The sequence below is a fragment of the Chenopodium quinoa genome, unplaced genomic scaffold (assembly GCF_001683475.1).
Source record: "Chenopodium quinoa cultivar QQ74 unplaced genomic scaffold, ASM168347v1, whole genome shotgun sequence".
In the NCBI taxonomy this organism is placed as follows: domain Eukaryota; kingdom Viridiplantae; phylum Streptophyta; class Magnoliopsida; order Caryophyllales; family Amaranthaceae; genus Chenopodium; species Chenopodium quinoa.
The window spans coordinates 7279986-7295479 of NW_018744301.1; the positions used below are offsets into that span (position 1 = coordinate 7279986).

The 15494-nt window shown below is 37.6% G+C and overlaps 1 protein-coding gene across 1 annotated transcript; it reads left to right on the forward strand.

The window, feature by feature from the left end:
* The first annotated feature begins 323 nt into the window (after nt 1-323).
* On the forward strand, nt 324-14418 carry LOC110695476 (DNA-dependent metalloprotease WSS1-like). The gene is made up of 5 exons (XM_021872704.1): nt 324-386; nt 7849-8067; nt 11224-11679; nt 11997-12096; nt 14001-14418. The coding sequence occupies exons 1-5, from the start codon at nt 324-326 to the stop codon at nt 14039-14041; spliced, it is 879 nt and encodes a 292-aa protein (XP_021728396.1). The 3' UTR covers nt 14042-14418.
* The last annotated feature ends 1076 nt before the right edge of the window (nt 14419-15494 follow it).

Below are 15494 nucleotides of genomic sequence, written 5' to 3' on the forward strand. Positions count from 1 at the left end.
AAGAACTATGTGCAAGCATGAAAGGATCAACATTAGAGATATGAGTGGAATCATTAAATTGGGGAATGGGGGCACAATTAGGCATGCAAGGTTCATCATTCATGGAACATGGACCATAACAATCATCAATGGAAGCATTTGAATAACTATGACCACAATCACAACTATCTCTAGCAAACCATACATAAAAGTCCCAAGCATCATCGATTGACAATGCCCAAAATCCACCATTAAACATGCTTTCAACAATGTCTCTAATTTGCTCATTCAAATTTTGATAACAAATCTCGCAAGCCTCCTAAATATCACAACCATGGTAACTAATGAAGTTCTCTAGTCTATTAAAGTACACCCAAAATGGTTCATCCTCTAATTATGGAAATGAGGTATTGTCCATTTTATACAAAACAAACAAAAATCAAATAAAAGAAAAGTATACACAAAGATCTAGACTCAAGTAATCAAAAACACTCAAACATAGACACCGTTCCCCATTAACGACGCCATTTTGACGAGGGGAAAACTAGGTCGTTATCTAATCTTTCCTTGGTTAAACTAAATTTATAAACACTTAAAAAACCTAAATACGAGTATAGAGGCAAGTCAAGGGTCGAACCCAAAGGAACGGTAATGTTCAAACACTTTCAATTATGCGCCTAAGCTAGGTCGAAATCAAAGGGTAAAGGGAGAATACTAACAACTAACAAAACAAGTAACCAAAGAAATAAAACACTAGGAACAGGGATCAACAAGTAATCATGTCAATTGCAACAACTTGGGAAGAGCATGTCAATCAAAGGTTGTGAGTATTAATGATAAGGGCAATCAATAGGAGTCAAAGAACTATCTCCTAATTTTTAAGCTAGGGTTCACTATTGTAGGCGTCGCTCGAAGTGCGCCTACGTTAAAAGCATATGTGAATATGCTTGGCACTCTTAGGAAGTGGGAGTTGACATATAAGATTAGGGACAAGGAAAGTAGGGAGCTGCCAACAAGTTTTTAAGGAACTTGTAAACCATTCACGGATCATAAAAGACAACCACGATAAAGGGACAACGATAGGCAACAACGATTGACCCGTAAAGGTTACACCCCATTCATAATCCATGAGATTACTAACTCCATATGGTTCGGAACCACGAAAGGAAGATTGGGAATGATGGTACGAAGTGAGTCATGGAGTCACATTCGCCCGTATTGGCTTCTACTCGATTCTTATAGTGAAAAGTGATTCCTGCGATCTCAAAGGTATACAAAAAAAATATTCAATTCGCTCCAATCTATTATTAAGCTAAATTGGTTTAATATTAATGCAACACATAATTCTAAAATATTGTGATCACTTGAATTAACAACAAGATTAAAAAGGAACCTAAACCGGTTGTCCAAATTATCTTATTAGGCGTGATTTTCAATTACATATTCCCTTTAAACATGCAATATAGTGATCATAAAAATAATAGAATAAACATTAGGAAGCAATTTAACAATAATAACGTTAGTCAAACCAATTATAAAATAACCCTAATCATGATACTAGCAATATTAAAATAAAATAAGGATAATTAAATTAATTAATCACTCACATTCCGCGCGTTCCTTTAAATTGCTACATCATGAATAAATTGTTAGTAACTTCAATAAAAATTTAAAGTAAATGGAAATTAAATTAAATTAAAAGTAGAGTTGATTTGGTCTAAACCCTCAGTAAATTATACCTTTCACGCCTTGGTTTAAGTATAGAACTTCGGGTTAAGTATGGACTCCTTGGAGTGCTTAATTAAGGGAAGTATTTTGAGAGAATAGGGTGGCTATTATTTAGGCTAAAGAGGGAGAAGAGAATTATTTTGTGATCAAGCTTGTTGATGATTGAAAAAGGGGTGATATGACCTCTTTTTATGGGGAAAAAAGTGGGTTGAAGAATCAAGAAAAGATCGAGTTCGAATCGGATTAAAAATCTTGCGATAGACAGCAGTTTTTGCGGTTTTTGTTTTTGTCATATCTTTTGATCCAGAAATTGGAATAAGATGAATAATATATAGTTGGAAATCTATTCAAATATACTTTCTAACCCAATTAAAATAATATTAAAATATTTTGTATACAAAAGATATAGCCGAAATAGTGAAACGATGTCAATTTTGGATAGAGTTTGACATTTTATTCATATCTTTTCCATTATATCTCGGAATTGATATTATAATATATCATTGGAAAGATAATTTCAAGGGCTATCCAACCATATAAAATTTGGATAAAAAATATGAGGCACGAAAATAATATCTGTCTATCTTTGAATGTCTTTCAATTCGGATAGAATTAGGACTTTCAAAAAAGGAGTTTTATTCAATTTCAAACTCTTTAATCTTATCTTTTCAAAAAGGATAATTAGGATCTTTTAGAAACTTATAGAAGTTTCTAATTAATCCTAATTGGTTTAGGAATTGGATTAAATCATTTAGACCCTCCACATGATCATTGGGTCGTAGGTAAGGTGGGCTTAGGTTCGGTTTGGGCTCAGCTTAATATTTTGGCCATAACTTATTCGTTATAAGTTGGATTTGGGCTTATAATATATCGTTGGAAATATCTTTTAAATCCCTATACAACTATTAAATCATTGGACCCAGATTATGGACCAAAATGGATTAAACATTTTATAAGAAGGACACAAAATGAATGATTTTAAAGGACACGAAATGAATTATTTTAGGTTTAAAGGCACGAAAAAAGAAAAATAAGTTGTGGTTTGGGGAAATGGGCTAGGATATGGGTTTGTTTATGAAATGTATTGGGTTTGAATATGGATTTAAGCACTCTAATATTAAATACTCAACCCGACCAATAATCGCGGTGAAAGGTTGTTCATCATCGGGTTTGGTTTTGGGAGACATTTTTAGGTGTCTACAGAAGCCCCCACTTTGACTGAGTTTGTAGAAACGTTAGTTTCAAAAACGATAGTCAAAGTAGTCTATAGGGATGGAGAATGATTTAAGATGTTCTGCGATCCTAACTCACTCTAAATACGCCGATACCTGCAGAAAAATGTTAGTTCTACAAATAAAAGAGTAAAGGGAAAGAATGCTTATCTGACACTAGTGTATCGGTGACAAATGAGTTTGGTATTTTTCCTATGCTTGAAGGAATCCACCGGATGACGTTTGTTGAAATGCTTTCCATGCTTGAGGAAAGTCGACAGATGAATTTGGTAGCTTTCTAAGCCTGAAGAAACCTACCGGATGACACTTTCCATGCTTGAGGAAAGTTTGACATATGATTTTGGCATTTTTCTATGCTTGAAGAAATCCACCGATAATGCTTTCCATGCTTTAGGAAAGCCGACAAAGGAATTTGGCGGTTTTCTATGCTTGAAGAAATCAACCGGATAATACTTTCTATGCTTGAGGAAAGTCGACAGATGATGATATTGCAAGTCTCTATGTATCGAGAACCTTGCATCATGAAATGATGGTGGTTCGAATGTCCCCGAACGTGGGTTGTAGATGGTTCGCTTGTCCCCGAACGTGGGCTGTAGATGGTCCGCTTGTCCCCGGACGTGGGCTGTAAATGGTCAGCTTTTCCCCGGATGTGGGTTGTAGATGATCCGCTTGTCCCCGGACGTGGGCTGTAGATGGTCCGCTTGTCCCCGGACATGGGCTGGTTGTAAATGGTCCGCTTGTCCCCGGACGTGGGCTATAAATGGTCCGCTTGTCCCCGGACGTGGGCTGCAGATGGTCCACTTGTCCCCGGACGTGGGTTGTAGATGGCCCGCTTGTCCCCGGACGTGGGCTGTAGATGGTCCGCTTGTCCCCGGACGTGGGCTATAAAAGGTTCGCTTGTCCCCGAACGTGGGATGTAATTGGTTCGCTTGTCCTTGAACGTGGGCTGTAGATGGTCCGCTTGTCCCCGGACGTGGGCTGTAGATGGTCCGCTTGTCTCCGGACGTGAGCTGTAGTTTGTTCGCTTGTCCCCGAACGTGGGCTGTAGATGAGACCTGCAAAAATTAATTTGCCAATGGACTCGTATATATTGTGATTGACTTGACCACTAACTTGACCAAGTTTGACTTGATGTGACACGACATGTATATGACTTGTGAGTGTGTGTGTATATATGTGTGTGTGCAGATACAAGCAAACGAAGACGAAAAAGCAAAAAATTTCCGTCAATTTTTGTCATGAGTGGAGGGTACCGACTTTCTCCCGAAAAAGAAAGATGTGAAAACTGAACTTTTATTTTCGAACTTCCCTCGATGAGAAAATTTTGAAAAAGTTTTTTTTAAACTTCCCCAAAAGAAAAGTCATGATAAGAAAAGGGAAGAAGTTTTGAACTTCCTTGTTGAGCAAGATGAAATGAATCACATGGATTTTCTTCTTGTCATATTGAACTGCCCGTCTTGAGTATAATGTATGCATGATGTATGTTCTTAGGCTAGGAGGTTAAGGATAATTTCATCATGTGACACGATGAATGAACTTAGGTCATGGAGCTAAGCATCATATATGGTGTAAAGAAACGATCTTGAACGTCACATAGGTCTGGAAGCTAAGCACGTATACAGATGAAGTGATTATTGCATAATGAACGTTGCTTAGGTCAAGGAGCTAAGCACGATATGCTTTGTATGATTAAAAATCATTGATATATAAATGTTTCTCAGCGCATTATGCGATGCATGAAACAATGAATATTGCTCAGGTTAGGAAGCTAAGCAAGTATACAACGTTTCTTCTAATGAATGTTGTCTTGAAAATGATGAAGCATGCACGGTAGGGAAACAAGATTCCATGATAAAGGGTTCTTAAAGGGAGGATGATATGGATATGGATGTGTGTGTGAAAGAAGTGTGTGAAAGTGATACTAAGGTGAGGCTGCAAAGGCTATGGTGATGGAAATATATGTGTAAAGAGTCAAAGATGATGACTCTTTAGGCTGGGTAAGCTAATGTGATGTGGGTTCAAGCCCCCAAGTCTAGCTCTAAATGGGTAGGGATATAGAGATAAGCATTGGATATTCTTTGACTCGATCATGCATAGATATGAATATGAATGTGGCCGCACCTCGATGTGAGGTTGCCTACGTATCCATTAGGAATAAGGCCGAACGTAGCTCTAACCGAACTTTGCACAAGTGTGTGCACACCTCAAAGAGGTCTTTCAAGGGTTGTAATGTGGATAAGCTAAGGTTTAAAGAAGAAAGGGGTAAAAGGCTCAAGACCCGAGAGAAGCCCCCCAAGATATGCAATTATGTATTAGACTTTGCAAATTTTATTTTTCATATATTTTTTTTTGTTTTGAATTTCTTTTTTTTTTCTTTTTTTTTGAATCAATGTGGGAAATCTCAGATCATGCGGTCCATCACTTACTTAGCATTCATGTTTCTCAGGCACGGTACCAAGCACTCGATGAGAGACGCAATTTGAGACGAGTTCATATCAAAGACATTGGAACACTTGCCCTTAGACATTGTTTTATTGTTGTTTTGCAGTTTTTTTTTACTTGCTTTTTGAATGTTATACAATTACACACCTTCCAATCCCAGGGTTAAGTGAATGTGGGTTGAAGAAATGAAGGCCAAACGTTAGACGAGGCTCAAAGTGGTTGATGAAGAAATGGATATGTGATTGAGTGGTTAGTGGGGAATGACAGGGTTGTAAAGGTGCCTCAGGTCATTGGTGTACCTTATGTTTAGTTCGGCAATAAATGATTCTTTTTTTTTGAATTTTTGCTTATCACGTGATCGAATGTAAGAAAGAGATGCTCATTCATGAAGAAGGTAAGAAATGTGACACATAGCCACATGGATAAGGAGAACCTATGCTAGACTCTTGCCTACTGATTTTAGACTCAAGTACTGTGTAAGGAAGAACTCACTTAATGCATTCACTCAGTACTCGGATTGAAAAGGAAGAGTGTATGAAACGTTTTTGAAAACTGATGGGAAATACTCCACTCATTCCTATTACGATGGAAAACGATACATGCATGGCCCTAGTATACGATCATAATCAATAAAGTGCATTACTCGAAGACAAAGTGTGTGCAACGACTCAACATGTGTGATTAGGTGAGTTTATTAAGACTCGTGGCATGATCGCATGGCTAGACATGAGGACGTTGTGAAAAACAACGGACCCAATGACCAAATAGCACGGAAGACTAAAAGACAAACTAACTTGATTAATTTTGTCCATTTTTAATGTTTATGCTATTTACTAAGTGAAAACGGTCCATTGGCAATCGTTAGTCATAAATAAGATCAACCACAATCAAAGACAAAGAACACATGTTAAGGTTAGCACAAAAATTGATCACAAGAAACTAGGAAGAGGACTAGAATTCTAGAAAAGTTAAGAGTCATAGGTAAAAAAAAATAAAAAAATAAAAAAAAATCTACAATCCTATGTTATAAGAGTTGACATGGATTAAAGGACTTGGCTAAGACTATCTTGACACGATTTTTTTTTTTTTTAAAAATAAAATAAAAAAGGTAACGTTAAAAAGACACCTAAACTGGATAAGCTGTAATATATCGGTTATAACTTTTGATCTGTGGTTCTGATTAAGACGAAAGCAGCTCCAAGTGAAACATAAAACTCGGGGCTACAAATCCATATTTTACACAACACGTAACTCTTTCTAGAACTCCGGCTATGACCAAAACAAGTCGACTCTTGTGCAGTATACGGGAATAAAAATCCGGGTGACTCAAAAAAAAAAAAAAAACTATGACTCGACTCTAAAAAATAAAAATAAAAAAGGGTTTAATAAAAAAACAATTAAAAAAAATCAATAAAAAAAATGCACATATAAGCACATTGTCACGCATGATGCAATGAAATTCGCAACCTAAAGTCAAGATCTAAGTTCCACTATGGTCAAGCTTTTGGGTGTCAAAGGGTACCATGGTTAAGAGTTTGACGCGTTAGCAAAGCAACCTCCCTTGAGGGTGTATGCCAACAGGCGACTCCGCGAGTTCGTGATGAAATCGAACTCGACTCCATGGTTTGGGTGGATTTAAAAACTCGGATGAACCCTTATTTCCATGAGCGTTTTTGGGTTGATAGAGCTTAAATCCCCCGGGCTAGCCACAAACGTAGAACACGTACTATTGTGGCAAAATATTGTTGATTGTTGGTTGTTGAAGGGTTGGAGTTAAATTTCTTTTTTTTTTTTTCATATTGTTGATTGTTGAAGCATGGTTGTGTTTGTAGGTGATTGTTATTTGAGCTTTCGATTTTCTTTCAAGTTTGATAGAGTTTTGAGGAAAGAGTAGATGTTAGATTGTTGTTGCTATGAGACTTGGTTAGGTTAATATTTCATTTTTTTTTTTCATATTATAGAATATTGATTGTTGAAGCATGGTTGTGTTTGTAGGTGATTGTTATTTGAACTTTCTATTTTGATAGAGTTTGGTAGGAAAGTGTAGATGTTAGATTGTTGTTGCTGTGAGACTTTGTTAGGTGATTGTGGCATGATTTTAATATATGTTATTTTTTTATTTTATTGTGCTGCTGTTTTTGATGTATAAACAATGGACTCTATAGAATTGAATTGTTGCTTGCAGACCTGTGCATTTTATAGCACTCTTGAGCCTTGTCCACACTGCTGAACCTTGTGCCATTGTACCTAGGTTCGAAAAAGAATGATGTATACAGAATGAAACATTTCAGGTTTTAGTACCCTATTATTTTTTGTATAATGTTATACTAGGGAAAAGCATGGGTTCCTTGTGTTAAATAGAAATCTGAGTATTGCAGCACACACACACACATACAATGTTTATTTTCAGATCTTTTGGGTTTGCCTGGATGTTTAATTTCTATATTGCATCTCATCGAGTTAATAGAAATTCACTTGCTGGCCTTGCAGTCCCAAAATTAATGAACTTCTTGGATTAAATGTTAATCGTGGGGTAGAAGTGAAGTTGAGGCTTTGGAGGCCTGGCAGGGAGTTAGAGTTCTACTCATTTCATGAAGTGTTGGATACAATGCTTCACGAGCTTTGCCATAATGCCCATGGTCCTCATAATGCGAGTTTCTATCAGCTATGGGATCAGCTTATAAAGGTCAGCATCAAGATTAAATTCATAGTTTGAGTTATGTGACAGTGTATATGAGCTTGTAAAATGGAAGTGTTTGATATTGAGTCTGTGAGCAGTATCATTTTACTCCATAGCAACTCAAGTTCATACAACATGAGTTCGTTAATTGTTTCTTTTTATTTATAAATTTAAATTCAAATATGTGGCTCACCATCATAAATTGAGGTTCTTTTGGGCATCAAAATCTTGTCGTTCAAACAATATTTGCTCTCTATTTAGTTACCAGATATCATCAAAGGAATCGCCGATTCCCTTGGGGCAGTTAAACTCATGAGTTGTGTAATAGACTAACACTAACAAGGGTAGTTTGGGAATTTTAGTACTTTTAGGTTAGTCGCCCTTATTCGTAACTAAGCCTTAGTATAAATAAGGGATAGTATATGCATTTGCTATCATGTGAATTATGAGGAAAAATGTTGAGAGTAGTAACCTCAAGTTACTAGGAGAGTGATAACCTAAAGTTATCAAGAGAGTGATAGCCTTAAGCTATTAATCTATCCTTTTGTATCCAATTTTCAGCCATTATTAATCAAAAGTATCAAGCTTTTATCTCTTAATTAGTCTTTAATCAGAAAATACTAAGGAAGTCCATAACAATTGGTATCAGAGCTGGCGGTCTTGTGGGCTGCCGTTGACTGGAACTACCAGTCTGTACCACCGCTTTAAAAAATAAAATAAAAAAAAAATGCAGTTTGCTGGAACAGATGGCGAACGACTCATGAAGAAATGGATTCATGAGGAATTTAAATACATTTCCCTTAATAGGGAGCAAGGAATTTCAGATCCTGTGGAGGAGAAGAGAATCCGGCAGGAGCTTCAAATTCACGAATTTAATGGAAGAAACTCAGATGACTGGATCTTCCAAATGGAGGATTACTTTCAATTTTTCCAGTTGAATGAAAAGGAGAAGCTCAAGGTTGCCATCATCGGGCTTTGCGGCGAAGCGTTACAGTGGTTCGAATGTGAACACAGGTGGCTACCATTTCGTGACTGGCAAGAATTGAAGACTTGGCTGCTTCGAAATTCAGGGAGGTGGCTACCAAATAAGAAGGAAAGGAGTGAGAAATCTCCGGAATTATTAGAGAAAGAATCCATTAGGGCAGTGGTGGAAGTGGCGGTCAACCAAGCGATGGCAGCGGAAAGGAAGGGAGAGGGCTGAGGAGAAGAAAGGCCATCTGGAATGAAGGGTGAGGAAGGTTTTACAGACAAACCAACTGAAGTTTTCTTCCAGTTTGACGGTGCTTTGCTGTCCGTGAAGGGCAAGCTGGAGTCACCGGCGAATCTGGTGGTGGACGGTGGACCTGATGGGCGAGGTGAGTTAACTGGTGGGGTAATCTGTACTAGTGATTTTGGTGGTGAGGTGAGTGTTTTCGAAGGTGGCCTTGGTGGTGGTTTCACAAGCAAACCCACCAAAGTTTCATTTGAGGGAAGGGGAGATGGTCGAAGAAGGTCTGAAATTGAATTTTCACCACTAAGGGTCGCAAGGAAGGTTGGTGATTTCTCTAGTGGATTTGCTGGTGGGTGTCACGGTGGAGTCGATGTCGAATATGGGGTGATTCTTTGGACTGTGCGAAGGGCTGAGGTTGATGTGTTTGAAGGCGATAGAATAGGAGGATGTTTCGAAAAGGGTGGCGCCAATAGTAGTGGATCCGGTGGTGGTCCAGGAGTTTTGGCTGGAAAAGATGAGCGCGGTGATAAGACCACCACTTGTGGTGGCCTGAACAGAGAAGGCTATGGCTGGGTGAAGGGCGGATCAGGTGCAAGCGAGTCCAGTGGTGGACTTCATGGACGTGCTGGTGGGTTGACAGGTGGATTGATATGTGCTAGTAATTGTGGTGGTGGAGTGAACGATTTTGAAGGTGGCTTTTGGGGTGGGTTCACATGCAAACCAACCAAGTTTTTGTTTAAGGGAAGCAAAGATGGTTGAGGCGGGCTAGCTGGTGAAACCGAGTCGCCGCCAATGATGGCGATAAGAAGAGGCGGTGACTTCTCCGGTGGTTTTACCGGCGGTGGCCCAGGTAAGTTCGCCGGTGGAAATGGAGACAGAGGCGGTACTGGTCAAAGTAATTTTGCTAGGGCCGTCGATTCATCACCACCGGTGGCTGCAAGAAGGGGTGGTGCTTTCGCCGGTGGTTTTACCGGCAGCTGGTGTTTGGCCGGAGGTGGAGCAGAAGGCATGTTTCAAGGAGAGTGGTTATTTGGTGGGGTCTTCAAGAATGCAGAAGGAGTAGCTTTTGGCAGAAGGTTGACTGGAATTTTCTTTGCCTTGTGGAAGAAGCCAATTATACAAGATGGGGTTAGTAAGGGCAAATTGGTCAATGGGCTGAAGGCTACTAGCATAAACAAACTCTGACTGCTGGTGCCACGTGCATATAAGGGAAGAAAAGAGCTACAGGCTAATCCAATTCAATTTGATAAAGCCATGCAAATTATTGGGCCCACTTACCCTTCATATTTTGGGCTTGTTAACTATAGGTCTTTCCTCCAACATCAGTTATGAAACCCAACTCTTATAACCTCACATATTCAAGCCAAATTTCACATCCTTCATCAACCTTGACAGATCATTGCTGTCGCTGAGAATCGAGTGCCGATTATTATCCACCTTGAGGACAAGGTGGAAGTTTAGGGGGCCGGTAATGTAACAGACTAACACTAACAAGGGTAGTTTGGGAATTTTAGTTCTTTTAGGTTAGTAGCCCTTATTCCTAACTAAGCCTTAGTATAAATAAGGGATAGTATATGCATTTGCTATCATGTGAATTATGAGGAAAAATGTTGAGTAGTAACCTCAAGTTACTAGGAGAGTGATAACCTAAAGTTATCAAGAGAGTGATAGCCTTAAGCTATTAATCTATCCTTTTGTATCCAATTTTCAGCCATTACTAATCAAAGTATCAAGCTTTTATCTCTTAATTAGTCTTTAAATCAGAAAATACCAAGGCAGTCCATAACAAGTTGTTACTTGGGAACCCTTCAAACGTTCAATACAATTTTCATCTGTGTATTTTGTGCAGAATAGTTTTACATAGTTTACCCAAAGCTGTAATATAAGCCATTACATAAGCAGGTTGTGTAGTTTCTTTTCGTTGTCATTTACGTTTTCTCCATCAAACGCAGGAATGTGAGGAATCGATGTCCAAGGGAATATCTGGCACAGGAGAAGGCTTTGATTTTTCTGGAAAATGTTTAAATGGGTTTTCTCGTCAGCAACCTCTAGCTTCCCTCCACAAAAGAACCCTTGCTGCTGCTGAAAACAGAAAACATTTCAATTCCCTTCTACCATCTGGACCTTTACGGCTTGGTGGTGATAATAATAAAATGTCTGCATTAAGCCCTGTTCAAGCTGCGTCCATGGAAGCTGAAAGGAGACTACAGGATGGAATATGGTGTGCTTTTGTTTCTGGTGGCTTTGCTGATGATTTGGGGGACTCTGATCTCTTGAAGCAATTGTACCGTGTGGGCCAGCTTCTGCCAGTGCCAATTCAAATGCCTCTGATAGTAATAACGTACATTTTGGAGCTGCAGGATTTAGCTTCTGCCAGTGCCAATTCAAATGCCTATAAGGATTTCAAGGTTAGTTCTGATTATTGTGTTCCTACTTTCAACCTCTTTAGCTGTCTCATATCGATCTGCTTCATGTGAAAAGTTGTGTTCATGCACAATTTTCCTGGGCTTTTGATTCTAAAATTTTATTTTCCCTTTTATACTGTGGAGAAGGAAACAATATTGCTATAGTTCTTAGAAGATTGGTAGAGAAATTATACTAAAGTGCCTATTTTATTGACGTTTCCAATAATTTTCTGCCTTCTCTAGTTTTTTCTTTAAATCTCTGTATTAATCTCTTTCATCCTGATCTAACTACAAGGTTTTGAACTTTTGATGACATACAGCCTCGAGATTGTGCAACTGACATTAGAATTAAACAAAAGGTGGATTATTCAAAACACTCATGTTTAAAGTATGTCAGCTTGCCAACTTATGATTCTTCAGGTAAGCTCTTCATATATATTGTTGTATATTATGTATTGGCATGTGGACAACTGAACTCTCTCATTAAACTACAATTGCTTGTTAAGTAGCTTAGTTTGATGCCTTTTAATTTAAGATTATGTAGAAACTGCCTCTGCTGGGGGTAAGATAGCACAATATGGTTCATAAACTTACCTCAATTTTGGCAGGGGCCGCATACAAAAAAGACATGGTAGGTACGACTTTGTGTTTTGCATTTTACTCCACTTCTTTCCTACCCCATATTAGCTGTAAATGCTTATCATCTATCTTTGTTAATCAATATTGAACTTAAAAATGTGGTACCCTGACCTTTGACTCTTGAGGATTGTTTATTTTCCCTTCATGATAATAACTTTCAAATAGATCTCCCTTTATTTCATTATTAATCTTTTGAATGATATTTTTTAAATTACAGACTTTAAGCAAATCAGTCCATATTTCTGGAACATTGGCCTATTATTGATTTATTGGTGGTCTGAATTGCACTGTAAAATAAAAATCAGTTATCTAATGAACAAGGCTCCTTTAGTCCTCTGTAATCTGAGGAGGAATAAAACTATTGAAAATTTTGAATTAAATTAGAAAGAAAGGAAAGATGAAAAAGAAGAATATGGAAAGGGGTGAGGGTAGGATGGCTAATATACTCAGTCTTCTGGGTTTTTTCAACTGATTCTTATGGAAAATACTGTACCTCTTTGATTATATTCCCTTGAATGTTGTATGAACCAACAATGTATCTATTTCTCTGTTCAATTTTTTCCCCTAAAAAATGTTCTCGTTTGAGTAAAGGGCTTCTTTTTACTTGTATTTGTGAGTGCTTTTCTTTAATCTTTTGCTCATTTATTTTATGCTGATGCATGGTATATCTTACTTACTGAATTGAATAATCTAATTGTTTTGGCTAGCTATTCAGTAGGACACAGAGAGCTGATTGCCAAGTAAAGCAAGCAGCTCTATTTCTGTAGCTGTGTTGCTATTATTGCTGAGCTTATTTTGTGTACATGTTTTGGGTTGATCTATATGTGACAGGTTAATCCCCTCCCCCCTTCCCACCAGTTGTAAGTTGAATCTGTGTACCAATCAAATATTAACATAATTTAGACAAGTATATATTTTGACAAGAGTTTAATCTTTTTGCCTACTAGTAAAACTGATGGTGTATAGCTGTGAAGTGGATGTGAAGGAACAAAACATAGTCATGAGACTCATGACTCGTGAGCTCGTAACCAATCATTAACAGTTCTTCAATTTAATGCTAGGTTAGCATCTTAGATTGACAGACAATGTTAAGATTTCCTCATTCTGAATTTCTGTTAGTTGATTCATTCATATGTTTTTGCATTTGCCAACTCACTTCCTCAAACAAAGTTTGATATCAATAAACTCGGTTGTATCATGCATGTGCAGACATGCAGTTGTTCCAAGCTCCATGCTAACATCAGAGTGTTTTGAATACCAAAAATCTTCTTCTAGACTTCATTACTGACAACTTAGTCCTTGATGTTTGCATGTACTGCAGGCCAAGTAATTACAGTGGAACGCAGAAGTTGGATCTTTGTTTTAGTATTCATCATAATCAGCTTATAGTAGATATGTATCTCCATGATTTCTATAGTCATCTGCTATGTTAGATCACTGAAGTAGCATCTCATTTTTTTGTCTAGACAGATATAAGGCATTTGAAATTTTGAACAGTAGTTTTTGAAATTGGAAGATCTGGTTGTTGATGATCTTTATTTCAATCAATTTAATGGTTTTAACTTATGGTGTCGTTCCGTGTTGGGTTCTATGTACAGCATGACATTGATACCGTTACTTAGTTTTTAGTTTATTGCGATGTGGCTTTGGATATCTGCTAAAAAGCTTCTTCTGTCATTGAACAGGGCTAGGAAATGCTGGAGCATATAAGTCAATTGCAATTTGATATGGAAGGCTCTGCCAGATGCAGTTGGGTTATCACTGAAGTGCTGGGACTGACCCCTCTAGCATCCAAATTCATCAGCCAAGTCCTGCAATTTATCATCCATCAGATATCATACTACTCCGCATAACTGAAGCTCTCACACAGGACAAGATTTATCCTTATTGTCCTTGCCAGTTATCAGAGTCATGCTGCAATCTGTTCACACGTTTAGTACTTTCATACGATAGCTATTCTTTACAAATATTAGTCCATCATACAAATATGTTGTCTGTGTGGCCTGAAATGATGTTACTGGATCTTGTTGTAACACATTTATCTAGTCTATTTTTACAAGAAAACACTGAACAAAATATTGATGCAAAGCTCTTTTCCTCTTACTCCTCACTTCTCTGTTTTCTCTCCTCTAATCTTCCCTTTCCTTTTAATTTCAGATTTCTATTTCTCTATTATTTTTTCTATAATCAAATAAACATAGGAAATTCCTTTTCAAAATCGTGTTTTCCATTGAATATTGTTTTCTTTGAAAAATGAATTCCATGAAAAATGCTTACAATCAAAGCCTTAGATTATTTTGATTATATCCAACTAATTAACGATTTTGTATCTAAAATCAACCAGAAACCCCTACTGTCCCAATTAAATCAACCAGCCCACAAACCTCCACGCACCATCAACCAACCCACAAACCCCCACCACCACACAAAACCCATGGAAACCACCCTCTCCTGCCTCTACTTTCAAAACCTCTCTTTCCCCGTTTTCCTTCTCTCTCCCTTCGTGGTGGTGATTGTGGTTTGTAAAATGGAGAAAAGATGGAGGTGATTGACTGGTTGTTGGGACGAAAATAGAGGTGGTAATTATTATGGTTAGTGGTGATGGACGAAGGATGAAGGACGAGGTGGTAATGGAGGTTAGGATGAAGGTTATGTTAATGGAGGAAGGAGGAAGAGAGAGAAATGAGTGGTCATGGAGGGAAAAAAATAAATTAAATTACCTAATCTTCAAGTAATCGGTCACTTAGGCTCGATATGGGAGAATATATATCAAAGGTGGGATTATTCAGGGTTAACCAAATGTAAGATTATTTTGGGAGAACCAGCGAAAGGTTGGATTATTCTTGTAAAATTTTCCTTATCTAAACCATTTTTTTTTCGAGTAATCTAAACTACTATCGATATACAATTAAAAAGTAGCAATTAGTGATATGCTTAGTAAAATCGCTACTACTAAGGTTTCGTTCACTTCATCTTATTTTTGCTGAACTGAAATTATTTTTAGGAAAATTTGGATTTTGGTACCTCGAAAATGGGGGTAATTGAATTTTAGTACCCATCTAAAATTTTATTTTAAATTAGTACCTCAAAAATGACTAAACTATAGATATCAGTACCTCCGTTAGCATTCTATCAACTTTGCCGTTAGTGGGTCCTATTATCTAATTATTTAATAATTT

Coding starts and splice junctions, on each gene's coding strand:
- LOC110695476 (XM_021872704.1), top strand. CDS start 324: ATGAAGTTCTCTAGTCTATTAAAGTACACCCAAAATGGTTCATCCTCT. Junction 387..7,848: donor CCTCTAATTATGGAAATGAG/GTATTGTCCATT, acceptor TCGAGTTAATAG/AAATTCACTTGCTGGCCTTG. Junction 11,680..11,996: donor ATGCCTATAAGGATTTCAAG/GTTAGTTCTGAT, acceptor GATGACATACAG/CCTCGAGATTGTGCAACTGA.